Here is a 25786-nt window from a genome sequence, read left to right as displayed (position 1 = left end):
TTGGTAAAAAAAAAAAAAATACAATTTTTTTAAAGGACCTGTTTGTGAATCCTTTTTTTACAACTCAAATTTCCTCTTTTGCTTCCACTTATAATTTAGTAAGTCACAAGTTTGTCATTTCTAACAACAAGAACAGTCCAGATAACTTATACAATTTTGGTATTTAAAACTAATCAGAGTACTAAAGATGTAAGAAAGCTAAATGAACTAAAATCCAGAAAGTAATTACCATTCCCAGGAAAGAAGAGATCCGTGGCTACTTTAATGTATCACTCACAGAGGGAGAGGTCTGTCCCTGAACACAGTGACACAAAAACAGCCAAACTTTCAACAACCTTTTAGAAGCTGCATGTGAGCTGGTGGGACAGATTAGGATCTCCAGGAGTCCAGACCCCGAGCAAGCCTCCCTCTGCCTACCCACCACCTCATTCCCACAGGCTTCCGTGAGTGGTGGGGTAAAACACTGAAGGCTGGAATCAGGGCAAGAGAATGAGGAGAAATGCCTCCAAGGATCTCGATCTCCAGGCCTTCCTTGAGAGCAAGGTAGTGCTTGCTGAAGGCTTCAAGCAGGGCAAGAGAGTGCAATCTCTTCTTCAAGACTTTTAAGGCCTGCACTGAATGCATCATCTTGGCCCTCCCAAGGCTAAGGCTGAAATTTCCTGGGATACAGAAGGCCAATAACAGCCCTAGTGAGCAAAGGGAACTCTTTAGAATCCCCAGAACTGGGGATTTCACAAGCTGTAAAGCAAAAAGATACATCCCACATTCAAAGAGCTGGCCGCTAGGCTATCGAGTGCAAAGATCTCAAGTCCTGTTGAAGAGAAGGTCCTGATTTCTCCATCAAATCAGTTGAGTCCGGGGGTGAACCAAATAACTAAAGCTGTAACAAAGCCAGGACCCAACTAATCTGTAGAGTAGATTGACTCAGTCTTTATACTGGTGGTATGATAGAAATAGGGCATGCCTTTTTTAGAGGTAAATATTTCTTCAGTTTCCACTGTTCTTGTATGCACAATACTGGGCACACGATAAAAAAGTTTGGGCTATGCCAAGTGGTTAAAAAAACTTGGGGCCACAGTCAAGAGGAGAAAAGAATCAGATGGTCAATAGAATCAGATGCGGAGACAGCCAAGTGTAAGATATATCAGACAGGGACTTTAATATTGCTGTGATAAATATATTGAAGGATCTAGTGGAAAGACAGTATTTTATTTAGCTTGACCTGTTTTTGGTATTGTATCATATAAATGATAAGCAATACTTGACTTGCTATTTTTGTTTAATGCTATGCTTCTGTGATTTATTCAGATTGTTGCATGTAATTATAAATTGCTTTTTTTACTGGTGTATACTGTATCATTGTAAGACTATACTATAATTATCCATTCAGTTTCAGCATACATTTAGGTTTCTAAGTATTTAGTACTACAAAGATTGTCATGGTGCACATTCTTGTATAGATCTCAAGAATTTCTCTACAGACTATACATAGGAGTAGAATTTTACTAAACAGTGCATTTTCCCCCCACTGTAGTTATACCAGCAGACAATGAGTCTCTATTTCTATATATTGTCACCAACTCCCAATGTTCTCCAACTTTCTAATTTTTGCCAGTTGGTGGATCTTAGGTGGGATTTCATTGTGATATCAAGCTGCATTTCTCTAATTTGTCATGAGAATCTTTTCAAATGTTCATTGGGCCATTTGTGTTTTCTCTTTTGTGAGAAAGTTAATTTTGTCTTTATTAATTCATGGGAATTACTCATATATTCTGCAAACAGATCATTCTGTCATTTTTCTGTATGTTGCAAATCTTTCTCACTTCTATATATATATATATATTCAAAACTCCACAATATATTGCTATTACTTTTGCTCTAAGCATTCAATTATCTTAACATATAAAAAATGAGAAAAAATGTATTTTATATTCACCATTCTGGACAGTCCTCATTCCTTTGTACAGATCCAGATTTTATTTTGATTTCTTCTCCTTCTCTGAAGAATTTCCTTTAACATATTTGATAGTTTTAGACCTACTGATAATGAATGCTCTCAACATTTATTTGTCTGTTAACAGTCTATTTAATCTTGCTTTTTTGAAATGTATCTTCACCAGATGTAGAACTCTGTGTTGATAGTTCTGTTTTTCAGGACTTTACAGCTATAGCTGCACTGTTTACTGGCTTATAGAGTGTCTGACACGAAGTCTGCTTATCTTCGTACCTCTATTTGTAACTATCTTTTTTTTTCCTTTTAGCACTTTAGAGCAGTGTCGCTGCCTTATGGAATTTGTGGTTTCTGCTGATAAATCTGTGATCATTTCCATTGTTTTTCTGCCATATGTCATTTACTCTAGATTCTTTTAAGGTTTTCACCTTCTCAGCAGTTTTGATTATGAGATGCCTTGTTTGGGCTTTCCTTGTTTTTTCTGCCGGGAGGTAATTAGATTCTTTGATCTGTGGCATTCTAGTATTCAACACATTTGAAAAATGTTACCTTTATTGCTTAAAACATTTTTTCTGTTCTCTTTTCTCCTGTTCTGCTGAGACTGTAATTCTATGTGCATTAGACCTGTTGATACTGTCCTACAGCTCAGTGAGATTCGGTTTATCAGTTTTAGTTCTCTCCCTCTCTGCTTCTTTTAGGATGATTCCTATTGCTGTCACTTCAAGTTTCCTGAGATTTTCTTCTGCAGTATCTAATCAGCCGTTAATCCCACCCATGATTTTTTTTTTTATTTTGAATACTCTAGTTTTCTTCTCTATGAAGGCTAGTTGAGCATTTTTCTATCTTTTTTGTCTCTTATCCTCATGTTCATGTTTCCTCCACCTTGTTGAATGTGAAAGCATATTGAAAATCGTTGTTTTAAATGGCTTGGTATATATGTTGATCCTATCGTCTCCATTACATATGTATTTGTGTCCGTGATTAATCTTTCTCCTAGTTATTGATCATATTTCCCTACTTCTTTTCATGATTTTTGATTGGAGGACAGATGTTATGAATTTTGCATTACTATCTGCTGGGTTTTGTTGTTTTCCTTTAAGGAGTATGTTTCTGGCTTGCAGTTAAGATACTGGAAATTGGCTGAGTCCTTTCTAATCTTGCTTTTAAGCTTTGTTAGGGCATGACTAGAGCAACCTTTAGTGTAAGGCTAATGTAGCCCCATGACTAAGGCAATACCCTTCAGAGGACTCTACCCAAGGCCCTGTATACTACAAGACCATTCTACTTTAACTGGTAAAAACTAGAAATGTTCCCAGCCTCGTGTGAGTTCTGGTGGTTGTTTAGCTTACTGCTTTGTAGAGGTTCTTTCCCAGGTCTTGATTGTTTTCCTTTCATGGTGTGTACATCAGTACTCAGCCCAAGACTTAAGGGGATCCTTGTATAGTTTAGAGAGTTTGCTCTCTCACACTCTCTCTCTCACTCTTTGTTTCTTTCTGTGCATTTCCTTCCTTTGGTACTCTGTCCCATGAATTCTAACTTCCTTGGCTTTCCTAAACTCTGATGTCTCTGTCTCCCCAACTGAGTGAAACCCACGTGCTTTTTACATTCCACATTGTTCCATGCTGTGACCTATAAACTACTTCCAGGCAATAAGCTCCCCACCTCGTTGCCCTTCTCTGAGATAATGGTCCTGTGATTTTTCTTGTCCAAGGTCTGAAAATTATTCTTTCACATCTTTTGTTAGGTTTTTCTAGTTGTTTAAGAGAAAGGGATATATCTGGTTCCTGTGACTCCATTATGGCTGGAAGCAGAAGTCTATTATAGTTTTTTGACGATTGAAACTCCTGCATAAAAATTATAGTGAGTGAGCCGATGCTGTGTGACCAGAGTTTCCTCCTATAGCTGTGCTTGGCCAGAACTTGAGGCTTGCTCCTGATCAGCCGCTCAGAGCCAGGCCTCTGCTTTACTAGCACATTCTATGTTCAAACTGCCACAAAGACAATGCCATTCCCCTACCGTGCAGCCACCAGCTCTTCCCAGTTACCAGCATGATGACCACACGCTCCCTGCAGGTGCCCCCAAACCACTGCCAGGCCTGAAGAACCAAAAAGGTGGCCGGATTTGCTTCAGAATATCAGTAAAGCTGCCCCTAATGATGGGAATGCAGGCTGACCGAGATGGCATGTGTCCAGCCCACCTAGGTCGTGTGTGAGTCTGTTACTGCTACGACTATAAAGTGATGTACTGACGAAAAGGACTCCCATTTGTTTGACTTCCTAGGGACGCATGATCTAAATAAGCAGGTAAAATCCGTTTAAAAAATGGATGACTGTGTAATAAACTTATGCAAGACAGGAGTTCCAAAATCTGGCATCACGGTATATATGTTTGACAGGCACACCCTGGGAGACAGTGGCACTGAGAGTGAAGCCTCCGGCAGGCTTCCTCATAACCAGCAGAAACAGCTCCCCATGGTGAATAACACCGTGCACTCACATGTGTCGCCTGCACTTTCTGGAAGCTTCACCAAAACAGCCACCTCTGCTTTCTTCCTTCATTTGCACCATTCCATTCAATAAAGTATTTTGGTATTAAAAAATAAAAGATACTAACTTATCTATGAAAAAATGTTAAATTAGTAGCAAAGGTTAAAAACTTGTATGTAGTAGTTAGTAATTGGCAGAGAAAAATTTCATCTGTGCATCCTGATTTCTAACCCAGCCTGTTTGGTTTTAGTTTCAATAAACTAAGTAAAATTATTTCAGAATTTCTCTGACAGTAAAACCCTTTGAGGTCAATTTCAAGGACTAGTTTTTTTTTTTGTTGTTGTTGTTTTTTTTTTTTTTTTTTTAGTATTTTAAATGTATAAAATTATAAGCTAGCTTTGGATGTTTTAGACCTTTGTCAAATACAAATTATTTTGTATCAAGTACATCTTTGTGTTCCTTACTAGATTCTTCCAGGTTTTATTTCATTATCATGAATGTTTAACTTACTAAATTCACTCACTCAATGATAATTTGCTTTCTAAGAACTTATTAGATAGGCAAGAAGGCTTTGAGCCTAATAATAGGTCATTCTTGGAAACAGGAAGCAAACCTGTGCCAAAATTAAACAGTCCCAAACACCAAAGGTTCAAGGTTGGTTTGAAACAGAAACCACAAATTTTGATTGGATCTAAACTTGGCAGTATAAGACTCACGTGGATTGTTTCTAGTATTATATCAAGGAGATATATACACAGTCTAACAAAGGGAGACAGGAAAACCAGTTTAAACTAGCAGAACATTCAGGAAAGGATTAAAAACTCAGATCTGGTGTAGTAAACATTAATCTGGAGCCCCCGAGTCTCACGGTCTGTCACTAACACACCTGGAGTAAGAACAGAAGGATAAATGCTTTTGGAGAAATCAACTACCTTTTCTGAGGTGAATGAATGGCAGATAGTACTGTGCCAGGAACACATTCCTCAGAAAGTCCAAAACTAAGAAGTGAGAGTTCAAAGGATAGAGTTTAAACATGAAAAAATTGCTTTCAGAATTCCCATTTTCTTAATTTATATGATATGGTTAAGTGGGCCAACATCCCCTCACCTGGGTATCAGGAGTCTAGGAAAAGCAAAAAGATGTTTGTGAAGTGTTTTCAAGTCATTAAAGAGACAGTGGAAATATACGTTAAAATACTTTACTTTTAAAGTGCAGCTATGAAAGAAACTATTATGTAGTTGGAAACTGGTTTTTCATTGTCAGTGGATTTCACAGAATATCGCTATTGAATTTGCTAGCACTTTACTGAGTTTCTTGAAGGGCCTCACAGATTCAAAAACACAGACCATAAGATTTGTTAAACTTTTTTTTGTACTGTGAAACGCAATGAAGAAAAATATAAAACATAAACCCAATGAATGATTATAAAACAAAATATCATAGAACTATCATATATAGGTCCAGAAATAGAACAATGTCAGCAACCCACAAGCCCTCCCCAAGGCCCGTGCCATATCGAGTTGTTCATTAAAATAACCCCATAGTGTTTTTGAAGGATAAAAACACTGTAAATCGTATCTTCAAAAATTAATATCCTGTGTAAATGGCATATTCCAGACACATTTGAACAGTCCTGGTAAATTCAAACCAACAGCAAGCCAAGATTTATGTTTGGTTTAAGTGAAACATTTCAAGACAGGAGTTAGAGATAATGAATACAGTCAGCATCCACCAGAAAACTCAGCTTTGTCCTAGTGGTGCCTCGCTTCGTGATTGTGACACTGTTCAGATCTGAGACTCACCTGTGGGCTTTTCTCAGTGGTCTGAAAAGCTAGTTCCCGGGAGGAGAAAACAGGCACATATTGTAAGATCTACAGGCACAATTTGTGTAGGAGTGGATTGCTGTCGGCCTGATTTGGCACTCATTTTTTAGGATAAAGGAAGAACTTGTCTTCCTCACACACAATTTACTCTGTGTTTTTGCTTCTGTCTTTCCCAGGACCCAAGGCTTCTTCTCAGTTGGAAACTGCTTCTGGCAGCATGTATGTGGTAAGTCTTGCAGAGCTAGACGTTCTTCGGAAACGGATTCCAAGACAGTTTCTTTTCAAAAGGAGCCATGTCCCGCCTATTTACGATACCCCCCCTCCCCCTTTCACCAATCTTCGTGCGTATGTTTTGAGATGAGCACGGGTTTGTGAGATTTTGCATGCGGGTTTAAACTTTTGATGGGAATAATGCCACGGCCAGATGCAGTTGCCAGGTGAGTAAATCAGTCTCTCTCTGTGTCGCTTTATCGAGAGAAACAGAAAGAATGAATGGGGTTCTACTTGGGTGTGCTTGCCAGCATCTTCTGAGCTGCTCAGGTCTTGGAACGATTTCTTGTCCCAGCACAACGTGTATTAGAAGCTTCTTGACTAGGACAGAATCGACTTGCACGCCAGATTCTTGTGTCCTTACTCTGTTGTCTGATCAACTGCTGCTCAGCTCCCTTGTCCAGGTGTTTTCCTCACCACCTTGCCTGGCCCTCTGGCTCCCCGAGTGATTGCGTCCTGCCCGTGTTCTGGTCTCTACCACTTGCCCGGTCTTGTGATCTGTGAGGCAGTCTGACTCCAGTGCGGGTCCTGGAGCGAGGGGCTGCTGCACTGCCTACTGTTAGCCTCTGACATGATGTGTCCTATTTCTAACCGAACCGCTGGCTTAGGATATCCAGCCTTTGCCTTTGTCAGAAGTCCCTAGCCAGCTTCTGAGCTCGCCTCCTCTCCCAAACACTCAGCCTCGCCTCACTGTTCTGAGGGCTTGCGCCTGCTTTGTCATGTGACACGTTCTGCTCTGGGCAACAGACAGACATCATCACCGGTCCCTGTTTAATGCACTCTGCATTGCTGTTGCCTATTCAATTATTTGTTTCTCCAATCATACTATAAGGGCTGATTCAAGACAGGTGATACTTCTGCATCCCCAGAACCTAGGACTGTGCCTAGAATTTAAGCACATTTATCGACAAAATCTTTTAACCTGGACCAGGATGACTAAAGTGTTATAGAATCTAATTCTAGCTCCCTCACTGTCTAATACTAAAATCTTAGGCAAGTGATTTGATATTTTTGGTTCTCAGTGTCTTCATTTGCAAAACAAGGATGATCGGATGATCATTAGAATGGTTTCTAAGATTGCTTTCAGCTTCAAAGTTCTTCAACTCTGCTTAATGCTCAGAACCTTGATTAGGAGATCTTCCAAAATGACTCACTTTTCACCCTAAAAGGGATATCTGGATTATTCAAAAGCGATTTTCAGAGAAAAGCAATTTTTAACCCAAGTGATCCATGTTTTCCTTTCTCATGCCCATTACAATGCTTAGCAGATTGGGCCTTCAATTGTAGGATGAATGTAAGAGATGAATCGCCACCTAGTGGACACGTCCCTAGGCAGTGGCCTCCTCTCCAGAACAAGAGGGAGCTTTGGGTCCAACCCATAGTTTCTCCTTCCTCCCCCTGACACACATCTCAAACTTGTCATTGCTTCCGCCTCTAAAAAAAATCACAGAAATATTCATTTTGGCAAGAGAAGATATATTTATTTTGACCACGTTTGATTTCTTTTTACCTATTTGTGTTTCACATTCACAGTGTGATAGGCATTTTAAGGAAAAAAAAGATATGGTCCAGCAAACTTAGACTGGGTCTTTTTAGTCTCTTATCAATCTGGTTTGAAAACAGTCCTTGAGCATTCAGACGCCTCGGCTAGACAGACAGAAAAGGGATAGTAGAGGTCACATGTCTCCCAAGCAGAACTGTCTAGAGAGCCCAGCCTTTCATCCAGTTCCTCACCAAATGTTCAGAGTTTTACAGTTTTCCTTATTTAAAGGAAAACCATTTAGAGGCTAATCTAAGGCTTTGGATTAGTAGTTACTTCAGTGTGAAGTGGAATCTTCGCCTGGATAATGTTTTCATTGAGCTTAAGGAAACCTAAGTGACCTCTACTTAAAATGAACAAAAGGATATCATTATACTAGGTTTTCTTTCTCCACCTTAGAAAAAGTGTCCATAAGGTCTATCAGTGGAGGTTCAGAGAGGCTTAGGAGAAGGTGTTCTTGGTAATTCATGAACTACCAGGAGGATTGCTACAAGTTTTTAGCCCAGCTTCTGATGCCTCTACGATACTCGATTATTTTAGCGCAAGAGCTCATTCATTTAATCAGCACTAATGATTCCTTCCAGCAACCCCAGATGGGCCAGCTATTCATGCTGTAATTGCAGCACTGAGGCTCTGTATTCCTCCAGCCTTCTCTACAAGCATTTATTTTTCCTTGTTCATTAGTATTTCTCTGCTACTAAGTGCCTCTAGCCAGCTCATGGCATTCTGATATTTTAATTTCTGTTTCCTACTCCACCAACCCAGTGCAAAATTTCTTCACTTCTCTACAGACTTTTGTTTAATTTCTCTTTCTCTGACATCTCTTACTATGTCTCAAAAAACTTTTGAAATGCTCTGGACCTAAAAATAACTCTTCTGTTGATCCTAATATCTATTCACACAAGTTCTCTCTGACCCTCCCTCCTGCCTTCTTTCTTCCCTTCCTTCCAAGAAAGTCATTCAGAACAGTTCCAACTAAGGTATTCATACACCCTCCCTGAGTTCTATCGACGTATCTCCCAGTGGCAATTCTGTAGAGCCTCAGTCCTGACTAAATCACTCAAAGGATTCTGTCAAGATTTCTAAGCCATATTCTTGTATCGCTGCTCTCGAACAGACTTTATAGGCTTACTCTTCTTACCTGTACCTTCCTGAAGCCGGTTTTACATCAATCCAAAGAGCCAAAGAGGAAGGACTCATTGAGGGGGAGAAAAGAAGAAATTATATGCCTTGAGCTAACCTTGGTCATGCTTCCCCCCACCCCTGAAGGAAAATACACTGTCAGACAAAAGCTGCCCTTGTTCCTCCCATACATTCATACCCTTAGCAAAATCTCTACAGAGACTGCAGACAAAGTAGTTTGAGATGAGTGGGCTCATCAATAAGCATCAATAAGTATCTATCAATGTACACGGACTGTCTTCAGTGTTGAGTAGAAAACAAATAAATATAAGGCACAGTTCTTGGATTCTCGGAGCTTACATTGTTTGGCAAAACTTTCATTTAAATATTTACAGAAAACAGATAAGCAGGCATGCCATAAATCACATCTAATTTTTGTATAGAAATAATGGCAGAATTAAAGCTTGTGTTGTTGACTGAGGACTTGATACTAAACCCTTTATAGAATTAATCATGAGCATCCCTTTGAATTAAGTATAAATAGTACTTCTGTATGGTATAAATGTTTCTGAAAGGTGTATCAAGAGCTCAAACAGTGAAACAGTCTAGTCGGTCAATATGGTGGACTAACGACAACAACAAAAATATGTCGGTATCTTAACCCTTGGAACCTGTGAATGTGACCTTATTTAGAAAAAAGGGTCTTTGCACCTGTAATTAAGTTAAGGATTTTAAATTGAGATTATCCTGGTTTACCCTGATAATCCTATGACAAGTATCCTTATAAGAGAAGAGGAGACACAGACACGGAGGGAAAGGTCATATGAATACAGAAGCAGGTATTTTAACTTTGCAGCCACAAACCAAGGGACCCCCTCAAACCACAAGAAATTGGGAAAGGCAAGGCATGTTCTCCCCTAAGGCTTTCAGAGGGAAAGTGGCCCTGCCAACACCTTGACTTCTAGGGTTAGACTTCTGATCTATAACTGTGAGAAAATAAATTTCTGTTGTTTTAAACCACTACGTTTTACTAATTTGTTATGGCAGCCACGGGATACTAATACACATGGTAATAAATCACATAAAACCTCTTTTTGATGGTCTCTTTTTACTTACCATAATTTCCTGCCTTTCCTTTACTGAAATGAATCAGAAATTAAAGGCATAGCCATATAGGATTAATGAAATTCAGTAGAGTTTCTACAGGGAATGGGATAGCAGCTTTAAAGAGATGTCTGGGGATGAAAATAAGATTTAGAGAAGCTTATCCGTGTGTATTTGCTTTCCGCTCACCTTTTCATGTATTCAGAGTTCTGGGTAACACATAAAGGAATTAAGGAATAAGCTTTGGTTCATCTGTTATCTACAAACCAAAGCCTGTCTGGCTTCTTGAGGCAAACCCAATTAAAAACTTGTATGTTTTTCTATGTAACGCAGTTGAAGAAACAAAATCATAAATCTTTAGAATATCCAAACCAACCCTCGCTGCATCTTGATCTGTTACAGTGTTATTTCATCCTTTGGGAATCCTTAAAGCTCTGCTTGGATTTTATAACCAAATCATTGCTGGAATTTGATCCTGAATATGCATAATTAAGAGTGTTTGTATCTTAGACATAAGACTGACTCTTTCGCAGATAGTAATTGTTTGTAACTGTTAATCATCTTAGAGGAAAACTAAGATATAACTTTGAATTAATGAGATTGATTCCTAAACAATGCCAGGTACGTAGCAGGCACTCCATAAATATTTGTTCGATGAATGAATGTATTCAGCTAAAAAAGAGTTCAACTTCAGGTAGCCCTCTGATTATTAATAGTTAAAAAAAAACCCATTCAAGATGGCGATATCTATAGGAAGCCAGAGACAGCCATAAAATGAGGCCCATCAGATTTCTTAATGCAGGAGAAATAGCTGCAAATCCTTCGAGAGGCTGCAAGAGCGATGCTACCTGGAGTTGCATAAGAGAAAGTGTTGGGACTGGGGCACACGGGAGGGGACACACTCTGTCTTAAGGGAGCAGCCACTACTCAGCTGGAGCAAATTGTCACCATGCAGAAATTTGAGCTTAATTTGCCATTCATCTCATATTTTCAAGAGAAGCCAGAAATATAGATGAGAACACTTGCCATTTTAAAAGTTGGCAATGAATTCACTCTTTTCAAAAACGCTCTGCGGTGGCCAAACAAAACACATCTGCTAGCCAGATAGGCCTAGAGTCCTCCAGTCTGGGTCTCTACTTCTTAGTATCTTTTCCTTTCTTTACTTCCCTTGGACTTCTCTCTATTTCCTTTTTCTTTCTTTCTTTCTTTCTTTCTTTCTTTCTTTCTTTCTTTCTTTCCTTTCTTTCTTTCTTTCTTACTTTTTCTCTCCTTTCAGCCTCTTGAATCACTAACTGTCTAGAAACTAGTGTCTGGGATAAAAGTTGTGCAGGGTAGAATGACTGGAGAACTGGATGTGTTCTGAATGTCAGAACAAGGCTTAGTTTGATCAAGTCAGAAAACAGACCGGGCAATAAGTTAATGGGCTTTGGATGTCATAAATGCTGGGTTTAGTCTATAATTTAACAAATATCTAATCATTGAAACATTACTTCTTTGGTTCTTACTTGCACCATCCACAAAATGGGAATAATTGCACCAATATCCGCTGCACCATTATTGTGAAATCAAATGAGATAATAGTTTTAAATGAACCTTATAGATATAAAGGGCCATACAGTTATTAACCGTACAATAATTATTAAAAACAAGAGGCTTATTGGTGTGCTGCCTGCTTGTTATCATATGATAGTTATAATTTACAGAGCACCAGAAACGTGCATAGCCAGAAGTCAAATAGTCATAAATCAAACATGCTGTAGTGAGTTCTGTAAGATAATGTACAAATTATATGGTAAAGACTAAAAGTGCTATAACATTTCAGAGAAGATTGATGACATCTAGAGTGAAAGAGTCATACGAGTAGTGAGACTTACACGAGACTTTAAAGGCTGCAAAAGATAGTTATAGTGTTACTGGTTTGTTTCAGGCATCAAAACCGATTTTATTTTGGAATTACGTTTTTATGTACGTGGCCTCTGGGAAGCACCAAACAGATTTAGTTGTTGGTTTCCCAAACTTCATTCATTCATTCATTCATTCATTCATTCGTTTACCTGATGCTGATTGACATCTCTCTGTGCTGGGTACTTTGATAGGTGCCAGAGATACGCTGTCTTTGCCCTCACGGAGCTCACCATCAAGATGTTAAGCTCGGGAAATGCTAGGTTAGTTGAGATAAACCTTCTTGGGTGGGGCTATTGTATGTAGGTGTTGCGTGTATATATGTGCATTTAGCGGATGGATTTTCAGATCTTTTAATGTCCTTGAGTCTGGAGATGCAGAAAGAATAGTGTACAGAGAGTTCCTTTTACAGATTAGCAATTGGGACCTGTTGTTTAAATTTAGAGATGCTGCACTTGGAAAGTTGTCTAAAGGTGGAAGAAAAAATAGTATGCATACCATTTGAAAGGTAAATATTGACTATTTAACAAAAATCTCTCTTATGTTTTCTGACTTCTCAGATACCATGTAAAATAACTGTAGCCCATTTGTGCATTACAGAGCTATTTGAGGGTAACCATAGGCTCATCTAATCTCACTGGTTAATAGGACTTGTATATATATATATATATATGTGTGATTAACTGTGATTAACAAAATACAGAACCATTTAAAGTTGTTCGTTCATATTGTTATTACATACTTTATCAGTGTCTACCATTTATATAATGTCTGTCGTGGAGTTGTGTTCATTTTTTTTTTAATTTTAGAATTAAGAATGAAAATTTAGAATTAAGAATTTTAGAATTAAGAATGTCATATTCTCTGACATACATTACCAAGTCTTAAAGAAACATTACAATACCCACATACAGTTAAATTTTGTATATAACTATGTTGCTCTGTTGTTTTCTCATTAAACTGGAACCTCAATTTAGGAGTTTCAAAGTTAAGAAAACAATTCGATTTATAGTAACATTAAAAAGAATAAAATACTTAGAAATTAATTTAGCCATGGAGGTGTAGAACTTGTATGATGAAAATTACAAAACATTACTGAAATAAATTAAAGAAGACATAGAAGACTTAATATTGTTACGATGGTCATGCTACCCAAAGTGACCTATAGATTTAATGCAATTTCTCTCAAAATCTCAATGACATTTTTTGCAGAAATAGAAAAATCTCAAGGGACCTAGAATAGCCAAAAAATCCTGAAAGAGAAGAACAAATTTGAGGACTCATACTTCCTGATTTCAAAGCTTGCCACAAAGATACAGGAATCAAAACAGAGTGGTACTGACATAAAGACAGACATTTCACTCTGTGAGGAGGTACATGGAATAGTCAAAACCATAGAGACAGAAGGTAAAGTGGTGGTTGCCAGGGGCTGGGGGGACATGAGGGGCATGAGAAGTTAGTGTTTAATGGGCATTGAATTTCAATTTTGCAACATGAAAACATCTCTAGAGATGGGTGTTGCTGACGGTTGCACAACAGTCTCAAGTATACTAAATATCACTGAACTAGGCACTTAAAAATGGTTATTCAGAACAGTATGCTTTCTGTTATGTGATTTTGCCACAATCGAAAAGTTGGGGGGAAAAATTTTTCCAGTAATTATGGTAGAACATTGACTTTGTCATTTTTAAAGACTTCAGCCTACACCACTTAAGCTTCCTGTTCTTTCTCACCCTTTACTCTTGTTTTTTGTTTTGCCTCACTTCAGGGCCTCTGGCACCAAAAAAGTTAGTGTTTGAAGCTCTTGAAAAGTGGGTGCATTTATTTGTGGGCTTTTTATATGTAGTGAGGGTATTTCACTTCCGCAGTCCCATCCCCAGTCTGTGCCTGCGTTGGAGGGCTTTATTACAAATGAACACCTCGTAGTTAGGACCTCCTCTTTGCCTCAGGACACTCACCATCTGTGAGAGGCTCCCCCAGAGATTGCTCAACCTCCTGGGAACACTTCCCTTCTCCTGAAGGTTTGTCACTTTCCACCCCTCCCACCTCATGTGTGCATGTCAGCTGTTTCACCTAAGAGTCTAGAATAGTTTTCTCATCTAAATTGGCTTTCATCTGAAACAAAGCAAAGATGGAAGGACGACAGGAGGGGACCAGATCCGAAACTGTGTACTAATTAGGACACTCACATCCAGAAGCCCATGACCTCTCCTCTCTGTGACTTCCCATAAAATTTTAGCCAGTGGCTCAGATCACAATGTCTCAGGGGCTGTCCTTCCTCTTGGGATGTTGGAGGGCTGCATTTAGCTCACACTCACTCCCCAAAGCCAGAAAATATTCTTTTAACAGATGAAGCACTCTGTTGACACCAGAAAAGATGCAAAGCGTAACGTGGTATGTGTTCGTCAGCTCCCAGAGCACCTAAGGCAAGGGGGTTCTTTACAAACCCTGTTTAGTGAGAGTTGCTTGATAAACCACAGGAGAGGTAAAATAGGATAAGTGAAAATTCATTAGAAGTATCTCTTGCAGCTCAGATGATGTGTAATTGTGTTTCTGAGCTACCCAAACCAAATCAACAACCTCCTTCATTTATTAAGTTCTTAGAACTGATCGGGTGCAGAGCTGAGCAGCTCCACACTGCACTGTCTTCTCTGATCCAAATGTGTGAATAGTATAAAATCAACTAACTGGCCAGTTATATCCCTTTTGCTTTCTCTTCTTCCCAGATAAATAGGTGAGAAATTACATTTTCTTATGTTCAACCTACTTTATAATGAAGATCCAACATCCAAATATAACACGATATAAATAAAAAGACTAATTATTTGACATCCATTGTAAACTGGAAGATTAGAAAGCATGAGGTAATGGCTTCAGTTTCATTTAGTGATCACATCTTTCATAGTTTACTTGGTAAATCGGACTGTTCACATCATAAGAATGAAGGCATGCAAGAGTTACACTTGTGACCAAGGTAAAATAAAAGGGCCTAGATCTATCCTCTTCCCAGAAATAGCTGGAAAATTGGACAAAAGGTATTAAACAGTGGCTTTCAAGTAACTGGAAGTCAGGCAAGAAAATACAAGAGATTTTCACAGTAAATGAACAAGGTGAGCTCCACCATTGTCCCACTTTACTTCCAAGAGAGTTTCCAGGCCACTGTGCCATGTGTCCAAGCCATGGAGGAACTGAAACTCTCAGGCACTGCTGGTGGTCAGATACAGGGCTCAGTGACTTTGGACAACAAGTTAGCAGTTTCTTTAGAAAGTTAAACAGATACATACCGTGAGATCCAACCATGCCACTCCTAGTTTTTTACTCAATAGAATGAAAGCATATGTCCTTAGATTTGTGTGTGACTCTTCATAGTATCTTTATTTACAATGGCTAAAAAACTGGAAACGTCCGTCAATTGATAAAGGAATAAACACATTGGTGAAATGCATACAATAGTATACTACCCAACAGTAAAGAGGAATCATCTGTTGATACTTACGAGAGCATGGGTAAATCTCAAAGAAAGAAGCCAGACTAAATAGAATACATACTTATTCCACTGATATAAAATTCTAGAAAACATATATTAATCTATAGTGACAGAAAGAATATCAGCGGCTGGCTAGGAGTGAGGGCAGAGGTGGAGGAAGGGCAGGATTACATAGTGACACGATGGATATTTTGGAGATGATAAATATGTTCATTGCTTTACTGTGATGATGGTGTCACAGGTGTGTACATATGTCAAAAGTTGTCAAAAATATTGCACACTTTTAATATCTGAAGTTTATTGTATGCCATTGAAAAGTACATTTTGAATGTTTAAAATTGTGGTAAAAAATACATAACAGAAAATTTACCATTTTGATCATTTTTAACTGTACAGTTCAGTGACATTAAGTACATTCATGTTGTCTGGTGCAACTATCACCAGAACTTTTTTCATCTTGCAACCCCGGACACATTGTTTGTCACTCATATCTCATTAAAGCTGTTAGAGGAGGGGGAGGGGAAGTAGAGCAGAAGGAGAAGCCACCACAAAGTGAGGGGTTTTTTTCAGCTTTTTAAAAAGAAAGTAGGTTATGAGATGCTAGCCTGATAATTTGTCATTGATAAAAGCTGATGCATGACGCCAAGCCTGGGACATTACATCCTTCAATCCTCACAAGAACCCTATGAGCTGTAAGTAGCGTTACAATCCCTGTTTTACACATGAGTAGACCAAGGACTCTTTTTTTTTTTTTTTTTTTTGCTGAGAGAGTAGAATGAAGTTACTTTTCCAAGTTTATTTGACTAGTAAAATGGTGAAGCCACGCTTCAGGCACCGGCAGTCTCTTACTATTTCAACTCTCATATGTCCATGAATAATTCTTCAATGATGACCAAACAGGTGCACTAGTGATTTTACTTCATTTGGAGAATTGAGGAGGAAACAAAAGTTTCCTGAAATATCTGAAATCTAAAATTCCTGAAAAATCTGCAATAGAAACTAGATGTGTTCTTTCTCATCATTCATTTTTCACCTAATAATTTTTTAGGTTACCTACGTGTTATGCACTGTTCCAGAAATTTGGGATACCAGTACAAACAAAACAAAACAAAACATGGCCGTTGCTTCTGAAGTCTCATGTAATCCCTGAATTGTAACAATAGTGGGATACATGTAATAATGAAAGGGCTTGCAATTTACAGTAGCTATTCTGAGAGGCAGCAGGAGCAGGGGTTGGGGTATAAGCAGGAGAGTCACTTCAGAAAAGCTTCTACTACTATACATTTAATCCAGGTCTTGAATTTTTAGTCCGTTTTTTCTAGATAAACAAAGGTGGGAGACAGGGAAAGAAGTTTATAAGTCATTGAAATGATATATCTGAAGGCAAGAGGATGTTATAAAAGAGTAGTTACTTTCAAAGGTAAAAGCCAAGAGAAATTAACTCTTTAAATTGATTTGTTATAAGGAAAATCATCAGTATTTGAGTTGGAAATTTCTAGAATGTGCAAAGTGTTCATTAGGAGTTCATTAGGCTATTGTAATTTCCAGAAATAATTAAAACTGAAACACGTTGTGCTTTGTGGCCAAGAGGTAACAAAAATAGATGAACTTGAGGAGGTTTGCTGTGATATACACGTCAGGTCACAACGTGTGACCTAGGATTGCTAAGTACATGGTATCTCTAAGTGGTATATCAGTAAGATGAAAATACTTTGAGTCTGGACTAAACTTTTCCTGGTAAGCTAAACTTTACATGGCAACAAGACCGCCTGAAAGCCATTTTAATAAATGAACGGATGTTTATTAAACATTCCTTAACAAACTTTACACTTTCATGCAAATGTCGTTAAAACTCTTTTCCTGAATCCTGATTTCTCTTTATTTAAGAAAATGGAGCACTGAAATGCTAAAACATTTAATGCTCATTTTCCCCTTACAGAGTCCTATTCTTATGAAATCACTGTCTTACTTTTGTTAGAAAATTTTAAGTCTATAATTTTTAGTGCCATTTAAATGAGATTTCTTATTTTCTTAAATGATTCCTGTTTTTATTTTTAAATTATTGACCCAATTTGTAAACATTACATTAACTTTGGAGAGATCACCAAAGACAGTTTTTTTTTTTTTTAAGGCCAGAATTTCCTGAAGATTTTGAGGTTTTAGTTCGTGTTTATTATGACTACCTCAGAGACTGATAAGAGTCTGAGAGCATGGGTAGTGTATTACGAAAAGTCCTACTGAGCTTATTTCAAGAACATTTCTATCTGTGAGGGCTGATATCCAAGGCTGATGCTATCATGTTGTTACTTTGAAGCATGGTAGAAAAAAAAAAAAAAAGGTAAAAGGAAGCATTTAATTGAATAAAAGCAATGGAACAAAACACCAATTTTTCTGTGTTCTTGCGTAAAACGGAAAGAGGTTGAAGACAAATTATCAAAATAAAAATAATTATGTCCCCAGAACTGAGTTTATCAGAATGTCCGGGATGGTAAGGATTTACAGGGCGCTTAACTCCGTCTGAGGCCATTCAAATGTGATAACTAGTTTTACCACACACTTCCCCCTCCCCCGTGTATGTATGTATGTATGTATGTATGTATGTATGTATTTATTTATTTATTTATTTATTTATTTATTTATTTATTTTTAAAGAGGGTGGGAGCAGGGCAGTCCTTGTTCTGTTCAGCTTCAGTTTAGTAAAGAAGAAGAAAATAGTAATAATAAGTGGGCCCCTATCTAAACAGTAGCAACTCCCTGGTCAAGTTACAATATTCTTTGGAAATTCAGTTGCAGCCTAACACGGGAATATGACTATATAGAGACCTAGACTGCATGCGGTACATGGAAGTAGCTGTGCGATCAGACATATTTTGGCTGCTTGAGGTAGTAGTGTCCTTCCCTATGAACTTCACATTTCTCTTCTGTAGAACTAGAATAATAATACCTACTTTTCAAGATTATCGTGAAGATATGCTTGGCCTACATTAGGTGCTCAACGATTGGTGGCTATTATAATTATTATTTTTACTATTGTCATTATTTTTATTATTATCATAATAGTATTTGGAGAATGAATAAGAAAAATTTAGAGTTCATCTGAGATTATAGTATCTTTTGGACAAACACTACCCTGGAAACAAAATATTTTGGTTTCCGTAACAGGGAGATAGTATGATGATTAGATTTGTCACCAAAATAGAAGTTAGAATTAATGCCAGCCATGTGCATTTACTTTAACCAAGGACAACATTCTTTTTATTTTATTTTATTTTTTTTTTTTTAGACAACATTCTTTTTAAAACCTAATGGTGATTGTCCCATTCAATTTAAAAACTACTATTGGCGGGGTGCCTGGGTGGCTCCGTCAGTGAAACGTCAGACTCTTGGTTTTTGCTCAGGTCATGATCTTGGGGTTGTAAGATCGAGCCTCATGTACTCTGAGATTCTCTCTCTCCCTCTGCCTCTGCCCCTCCCCCTCTTACGCTCTCCCTCTCTCCCTTTCTAAAATAAATAAATAAAATCTTTAAAAATTTTTCTTAAATAAAAAAATGAAATAAAAACTATTATTGGCTGCAAACTTTTTTTTTTTTAAAGATTTTATTTATTTATTCAACAGAGATAGAGACAGCCAGCGAGAGAGGGAACACAAGCAGGGGGAGTGGGAGAGGAAGAAGCAGGCTCATAATTGAGGAGCCTGATGTGGGGCTCGATCCCATAACGCCGAGATCACGCCCTGAGCCGAAGGCAGACGCTTAACCGCTGTGCCACCCAGGCGCCCCGGCTGCAAACTTTTTGAATGTAACTTTACCCAGCATTTTAGGTTAAAATTGTTCTAAAATTATTATTTCAAGGTGGCTAACAGTACTGTCCCATGCCAGCCACCAGCAGCCAGGTGAGCCCAGCATTGCCAGGGGCCTTCACCTCAGGCCACATGTCCTCCTGCTTTCTTTCTAGCTCCCAGGGAGAACTGGAGACCATCTCTTAGACTTGCAAACACAAAGCTGATTTTCAAGCAATACCAGAGTAGTTAAAAGCACTCATTACAACTTGGGACGCAGTAGATACAATAACGTTTTGTTTATAGTAATATAGCACTAGGTACGGGTAGGAAAACTTCTGCTTCAGTAAAGATTGCTTGCTTTTAAGACTGTTCCGTTTCCTACAGAACATACTTGCACAAAAGGGGGAAAGAAGTGACTTTTCAATAAAGCGGAAAACTTTTGTGAATATTAAACTATAAATCCCAGGGTGTTTGTAGAAAAGTATCTCTTAGGTGTGTGGAGGCAAAATTCAATTTTGCAATTGCTAGTGTTAGGCGTGTGTGTTTTAGAACAACTGGCAGATAATTGTAGAACATTTTTACAAGTCATTTAAATATAAAATGTTGACACTTTTTCTGAAAGCTACAGAGCTGATATGATATATCCTACTGATAAAATGATACTTTATGGTTGTTTTCTTATTACAAATTATTTCAGTCATCACTTACTATATCTCCGAATTAAAGTGCAATTTTAAGTGCAGAACCCTTCAAATAAATGAATCCCCAAATATCAAATGTTTTAAATAAACTAAATTTGAATCCTATATCTAATCTTTCATTAAAAAAGTCTCTAGTCATTTATGTCGAAACTGGACCTCCCAAATGGAGTTACTATGTACCTATTTCCATCCTTAAACCACACATTTGGTTCACAAATCAAGTAATTATGTGTACAAAGGGATCTTGGGAAGTGCAATCACTTCACTGGCACATGTAAGTAAAATATGGATGCTCAATTTCCATCTTAATGCATGCAAATGATAGACCCACACATACAGGCATTATAACTGGCCCTGTGCACAGCCTGTCACTTTGGCTATTGAATTTAAAGAGATATCCTGTTCCTCCGAACATGTTGAACAGCATTCAGCAGGAGAATCATCTCCAGTTCTATTTTTGTTTAAATTTCTTACTTTCATTTATAAGTAAATAAATATTGAATTCTGATACTCAACATATTTTTATCTTTTGCCTAAGAAGGTTGATATAGTACTATATTTCATTTTATAGTGAAACTGGCATATTATCCTTTTAGGTTCTATAATCCTTGTAGGGCTTTGGATCTAGAATTTACTAAAGGTAGGGCTTAGCCTCCTTGAGACTTTCTGTCCTCATCTGAGACATGGGACTGTATTCATGGCTGCCATGTACAGACAGAGGCTGTACACCGTGCAGTGGGAAAGATGCTTGCACAACTGTACATGGTAGCTCACCTCTATCAGTTACAATATAGGTTTAATCTTCCTAACAGAGGCTCAAAATTAGAGTGACTTGACAAGCTGTAAGTTTATTTCTCTCTCTGGAACTATCTGATTAATGTCATGTAAGCACATCAACACTGGTATGGCAAATTCACAGTGCCAGGGACCCAGGCTCCTTCTCTCTTGCCCTTCTGCCATCCCTGGGCTGTTGTCTTTATACACATAATCCAAGAAAGTGAACTGGGACATCAGTAATATAGGCAGCAGGATGAAGGAAGAAGGGAAGAGGGACCGTATTGCCATCCTTGAATGACATATCCTAGAAGTTGTTCATGTCATTCCCTCTCCTGTCCTATTAATTCAGAATTCAGTCATGTGGTCCTTCCTGGCTACAAGAGAATCTGGGAAATGTTGCCATTTTCCTGATAATGTTGACGCAAGTATGCTATGAAAGAAGTGTGACCTGTTGAGCAGACAATTAGTTGGAAGGACTATGTTGAATATATTTCCTTATTTTTCTGTATTCTTGATGCTCTGGCATTCGGAGCCTTGATCATGGAGAGACTGCCCTTCCAAGAGCTAGCTAATTCCTAAAGATGGTAAGCAGTTCTCCTGGGAATGTGCCTTCCATATACAAACCAACCATTCCAGAGCCCACACCCAACCAACCCCTTTATCAAACACACACCAAGCCAACATCCACCCTAGATCTCCTCAGGGCCAGGAACTATACAAGTAGGGACCATCTCTAGCCCAGAGCCTGCCAAAACTATTCAAACTATCCAATCCTAAAGTTACTCAGTGTACCTACCCTGTCTCACCTATTTCTTTCCACATACAAAATAAAATAAATAAAATAAAATAAAATAAAATAAAATAAAATAAAATAAAATAAAATAAAATAAAATAAAATAAAAGACTAATAAAGGCTCTGGGCCATGCTCTGCTTTCACCCCTCTTCTGACTCCTGACCATCTTTGGTCCTTTTCCATGTGACCCTGTGTGGCATGCAATGCATCTATTTCTAGAGATCTATGAGTGCAGACTTCTTCCTTCATGACAATCATTTCCATGTTTGATGGTTTACCATATCTAATAAAAACAAATTCTGGGTACATTTTCAACTTAGGGAACAATTAGATGTCTCTGCCAGAAGACCTATTATTATCTTCCACATACACTACGTGGGGATTGTTCAAGGATTGAGTGACTAGTGAATACTAACTTTGTAACTACTAACATTCTGTACAAATACAAAGGTGGACACGCAATCCAAGAGTAAAAAAAATCTTTAATAGGAAAATTTTAAATTTTTAACATTGTGTCCTGCAGTTGAAATTAACAATGTTCACCTCAAACTTTTATTCTGATTTAGTAAACACTTTATGTAAAAGGAATGGCCAGGGTTGGAAGTGTGAAAGATGAAATCTTCCCAGTGGTTGACGGTGAAGGGGAAAGTAGAAGCTGGATCCTCCAAGTTTTAGAAACTTTCCAAAGAGTCTTCTTGTCTTTATTTTGGTTATTGGTAACGATGATGGGAATTTTTACCATGAATTACTGAAATTTTACTTGGTTTTCCTTTTTTTTTACTACCTTTAACTTTTATCATTGAGCACATGAGTGAGAAAAATGGAAAGATAGACTTTTCCAATTTGTTGCCTTAACTGTTACAAGGAAAAAAGAGGGTTTTTTGTTTGTTTGTTTGTTTGTTTGTTTGTTTTATCCAAGCTATTTGTCAACTGTTGGACTTCAAATGCCACACTTATTACAAGGAAAAATCTCTCAGCAAAAGCTATAACAAAAAATACAGTACAATTAATTCGCATGGCAAATGGTTGTGCGGTTGACAAATTTAGGGCATAAAAGAATGACTCAGTGTACTTGTTTATATAACACATTCCTGGGTTTCACTCACAGAAATTCTAATTTAATAAATCTGGAGAAGGGCTCAGGCACCTGCATTTTTACGAGCATCACAAGTAAGATTTTTAAAGATACATTTACATTTATTTGGTAACACCTTTGAGATATAATTTGCATACCATACAATTCACATTTAAAGCATCCAATTAAATGGCTTTTATTATATTTACAGAGTTATGCATCTACCAGCACTACATAATCCAGAGCATTTTCATTACCACAAAAAGAAACACCACACCCATTAACAGTCAACCCCATTTCCCCATACTGCTCAGCCCTAGGCAGCCCTATTAATCTCCCTTCTGTCTCTGTAGATTTGCCTATTCTGGACATTTCATATAAGTGGAATCAAACAATATGTGGTCTTCTGTGTCTGGCTTTTTTTCCCCTTAGCATAATGTTTTCAAGGTCCATCGATGTTGCAGCAGGTCTCAGTATTTCACTCTTTTTTATTGCTGAATGATATTCCCTTGTATGGATATACTATATTTTATTTATTCATTCATCAGTTTATAGCGTATAGGTTGTTCCCACTCTTGGAACAATGCTACTATGAACATTTGTAAGCAAATTTTAATATTGACGTATGTTTTTGTTTCTCTCAGATATATACCTAGGAGTGGAATTGCTAGGGCGAATGAGTAACCTTCGGAGAAACTAGCAGACCACTTTCCAAAGTGGCAGTACCATCTTATACTCCCACCAACAGTGTACAGGGTTCTTCTACATTCTGCATATTCTCAACAACACTGGTTATTATCTGACATTTTGATTCTAGCCACCTGAATGGCTGTGAAGTAGAATCTCATTGCGGTTTTGAATTGTGTTTTCCAGATGGCTAATGATATTGGGCATCTGTCCTGTGTTTACTGGTTATTGGTATATCTTCTTTGGAGAAAGGTCCATTCGTACACTTTGATCATTTTTAAAAATTAGGTTGTCTTTTTATTAATGAGTTGTAAAAGTTCTTCATTTCTTCTAGATAAAAGTTCCATCTCAGATCTATGACTTGCAAAAATTGGGTCTATTTTGAGCGTTGTCTTTTCACTTTCTTGATGGTGTGCTTTGACACTGTGAAAGTTTTTAATTGTGATGAAAGTTTTTAATTGTGATGAAAGTTTTTAATTGTGATGAAGTCCTGTTTTTAATTTTTTTTTTCTATTTCTTGTGACTTGGTGTCAGAATTATAAAATACAAATTATTTTCTATGGTGGCACAAGATATACATTGAAAAATACTGATCTTGTTGCAGATGGTCCTTGACTTGAACCAGGTCATTCATTTGGAGCCTGCTCTTGTGGATTTATTGAGAGCAGTCCTCTGGAGGAAGATTAGCCGAAGCCATGCCCCAGTAACAAGACACCACCTTCCATTTACTCATTCAGCTAGTGGCTATCCAAGTTTGCAGGCACTGTGAAAATTAGAAGGTGGTGCCAGCTGTGGGAAGTCTCGGTAAAAGTCTCGGTAGATTGTGTCAGAGGTGGAAGAAAATTTGCCCCTTGCTCCTGTTGATTATAGACCTTTGCTGGGTCAGTGGCCCGGCTAGCAGAGCTTGGATGCTGTTCAGCCCCCGCTCATTTGCTTGGCTGAACACCTGTATAGTGCAAAGATGGTGGTGGCCCTGGCCTTGGCCAATTTATTAGGTGCTTTATTTTCTTATCTCATCAAATCTTGTTAACTCTGTTGTGTAGGTATTTTTATTACTGTTTTGCCAGTGAAGAAACTCAGGCAGTTCGGTTGGCTTGCTCAAATTCATGAAACTAGTAAGTAGTTGAACTGAGATTTGTACCCCCCATCCTGTGACTTCAGTTCTAAAAGGCTTTCCACTCTGCCACTGTTTTGTATTCTGTTTGTCTCTCAGGTTTTAAGACTTTAAAGCTTATTCAATTCCTCCATCTGAAAGCAAGTGAACTGCCCGGTATGTCGGGAACCTATTTACCTTGCTGGAGTTGGTACTCAGATGACTACTTCCTTCCCGTTGCTTCCCTATAAACCCCTGGCCTTCTAACTTAGGACTTTCAGAGGCTTGGCAGTGTTTCTCTTCCCTTACTGCTGAACCATAGCCAGATCTCTTCTCCCTTCATGGAGTTACCAAAATGCTATGAATCAGAGGAAATCCTGGAATTGGGTATGGAATTGCCTTATCACTGGAATGCCTGGAGATTTTTTAATCAAATGAGACATGAAGGTCTAGGATATGAAGCGCCTGCACACGTGCAGTTACAGGAGGGCACGGATAGAAAGCCAAGGGGCCGTGGCAGAGAAGACTGGAAGAGAGGCTTCTGTAATTTCTTTCTTGCTGGACGAATCTGTTTTCACCAGCAAGACACATGTTGCTGCATATCTAGACAACACGACGACCTGCTTTTCTCCTCACCAATATGTCTCGCGCTGCCTTCCACCAAGCTGTACGCCACTATTTTTTTGTGGAGAGTACTGTCCATTTTCTCTCTTCTCCTCAAGGGAGAGGTGAAGGGGAGAGTCCAAGAGAAGACTTCACAGAAATTGAGGATGTTTCTAAGAAATGGAGGTCAGCATATGTACTCAGAAAGAGACTCTGTTGATCGTCCTTATGCCTACCCTACAGGAGCCAAGGTATTTGGTGAGAAATAATTGGAAGGAGAGAGGGCACAGGGGGCCTGCACTCCCACTATTTGGTCTGGCAAAGAGCAGGATTTGGCTTTTTTTTAATGAGCTAAGTTAGAACAGGAAGTTCTAATGCCTTGCTGGTGTCCCAAGCATAGCCTGTCAGAGTTGGGGAACAGCAAGAGGGCAAATGGGGCAGATCAACTGAGATTGATTTGAGGAGGGTGAGAGGAGAAGCACAATCGCACCTCCTAGGGCAGGAGACTGCACAGGCAGGATGCCCTTTAAAGACTCCTGGAAAGTGCACACGCGTCCTCTAGTTGGTCAGCTTTGGGACACCTGCCACAT

General features: G+C 38.4%; 2 protein-coding genes across 5 annotated transcripts in view; both read left to right on the top strand.

Annotated features, from left to right (window-relative positions):
* Window positions 1–6459, top strand: part of XRCC4 (X-ray repair cross complementing 4) — a 270649-nt gene extending 264190 nt beyond the window's left edge. Inside the window, exon 9 of the mRNA XM_087862012.1 lies at window positions 6437–6459. The gene's annotated coding sequence lies outside the window, so the exon portion shown is untranslated. The remainder of the gene's footprint in view (window positions 1–6436) is intronic.
* Window positions 1–25786, top strand: part of VCAN (versican) — a 155300-nt gene that overhangs the window by 12547 nt on the left and 116967 nt on the right. For all 4 annotated transcript variants that reach the window (XM_087862008.1, XM_045796330.2, XM_087862007.1 and 1 more), the window contains exon 2: window positions 6437–6486. In XM_087862008.1, the coding sequence (XP_087718134.1) occupies window positions 6437–6486 (50 nt within the window). The remainder of the gene's footprint in view (window positions 1–6436; window positions 6487–25786) is intronic.

This window comes from Ursus americanus, chromosome 5, assembly GCF_024610735.1.
Source record: "Ursus americanus isolate L20-20 chromosome 5, mUrsAme1.1.p, whole genome shotgun sequence".
In the NCBI taxonomy this organism is placed as follows: Eukaryota; Metazoa; Chordata; class Mammalia; order Carnivora; family Ursidae; genus Ursus; species Ursus americanus.
Note: the sequence above shows the minus strand (reverse complement) of the source record. Positions and strands in the feature narration are given on the sequence as shown.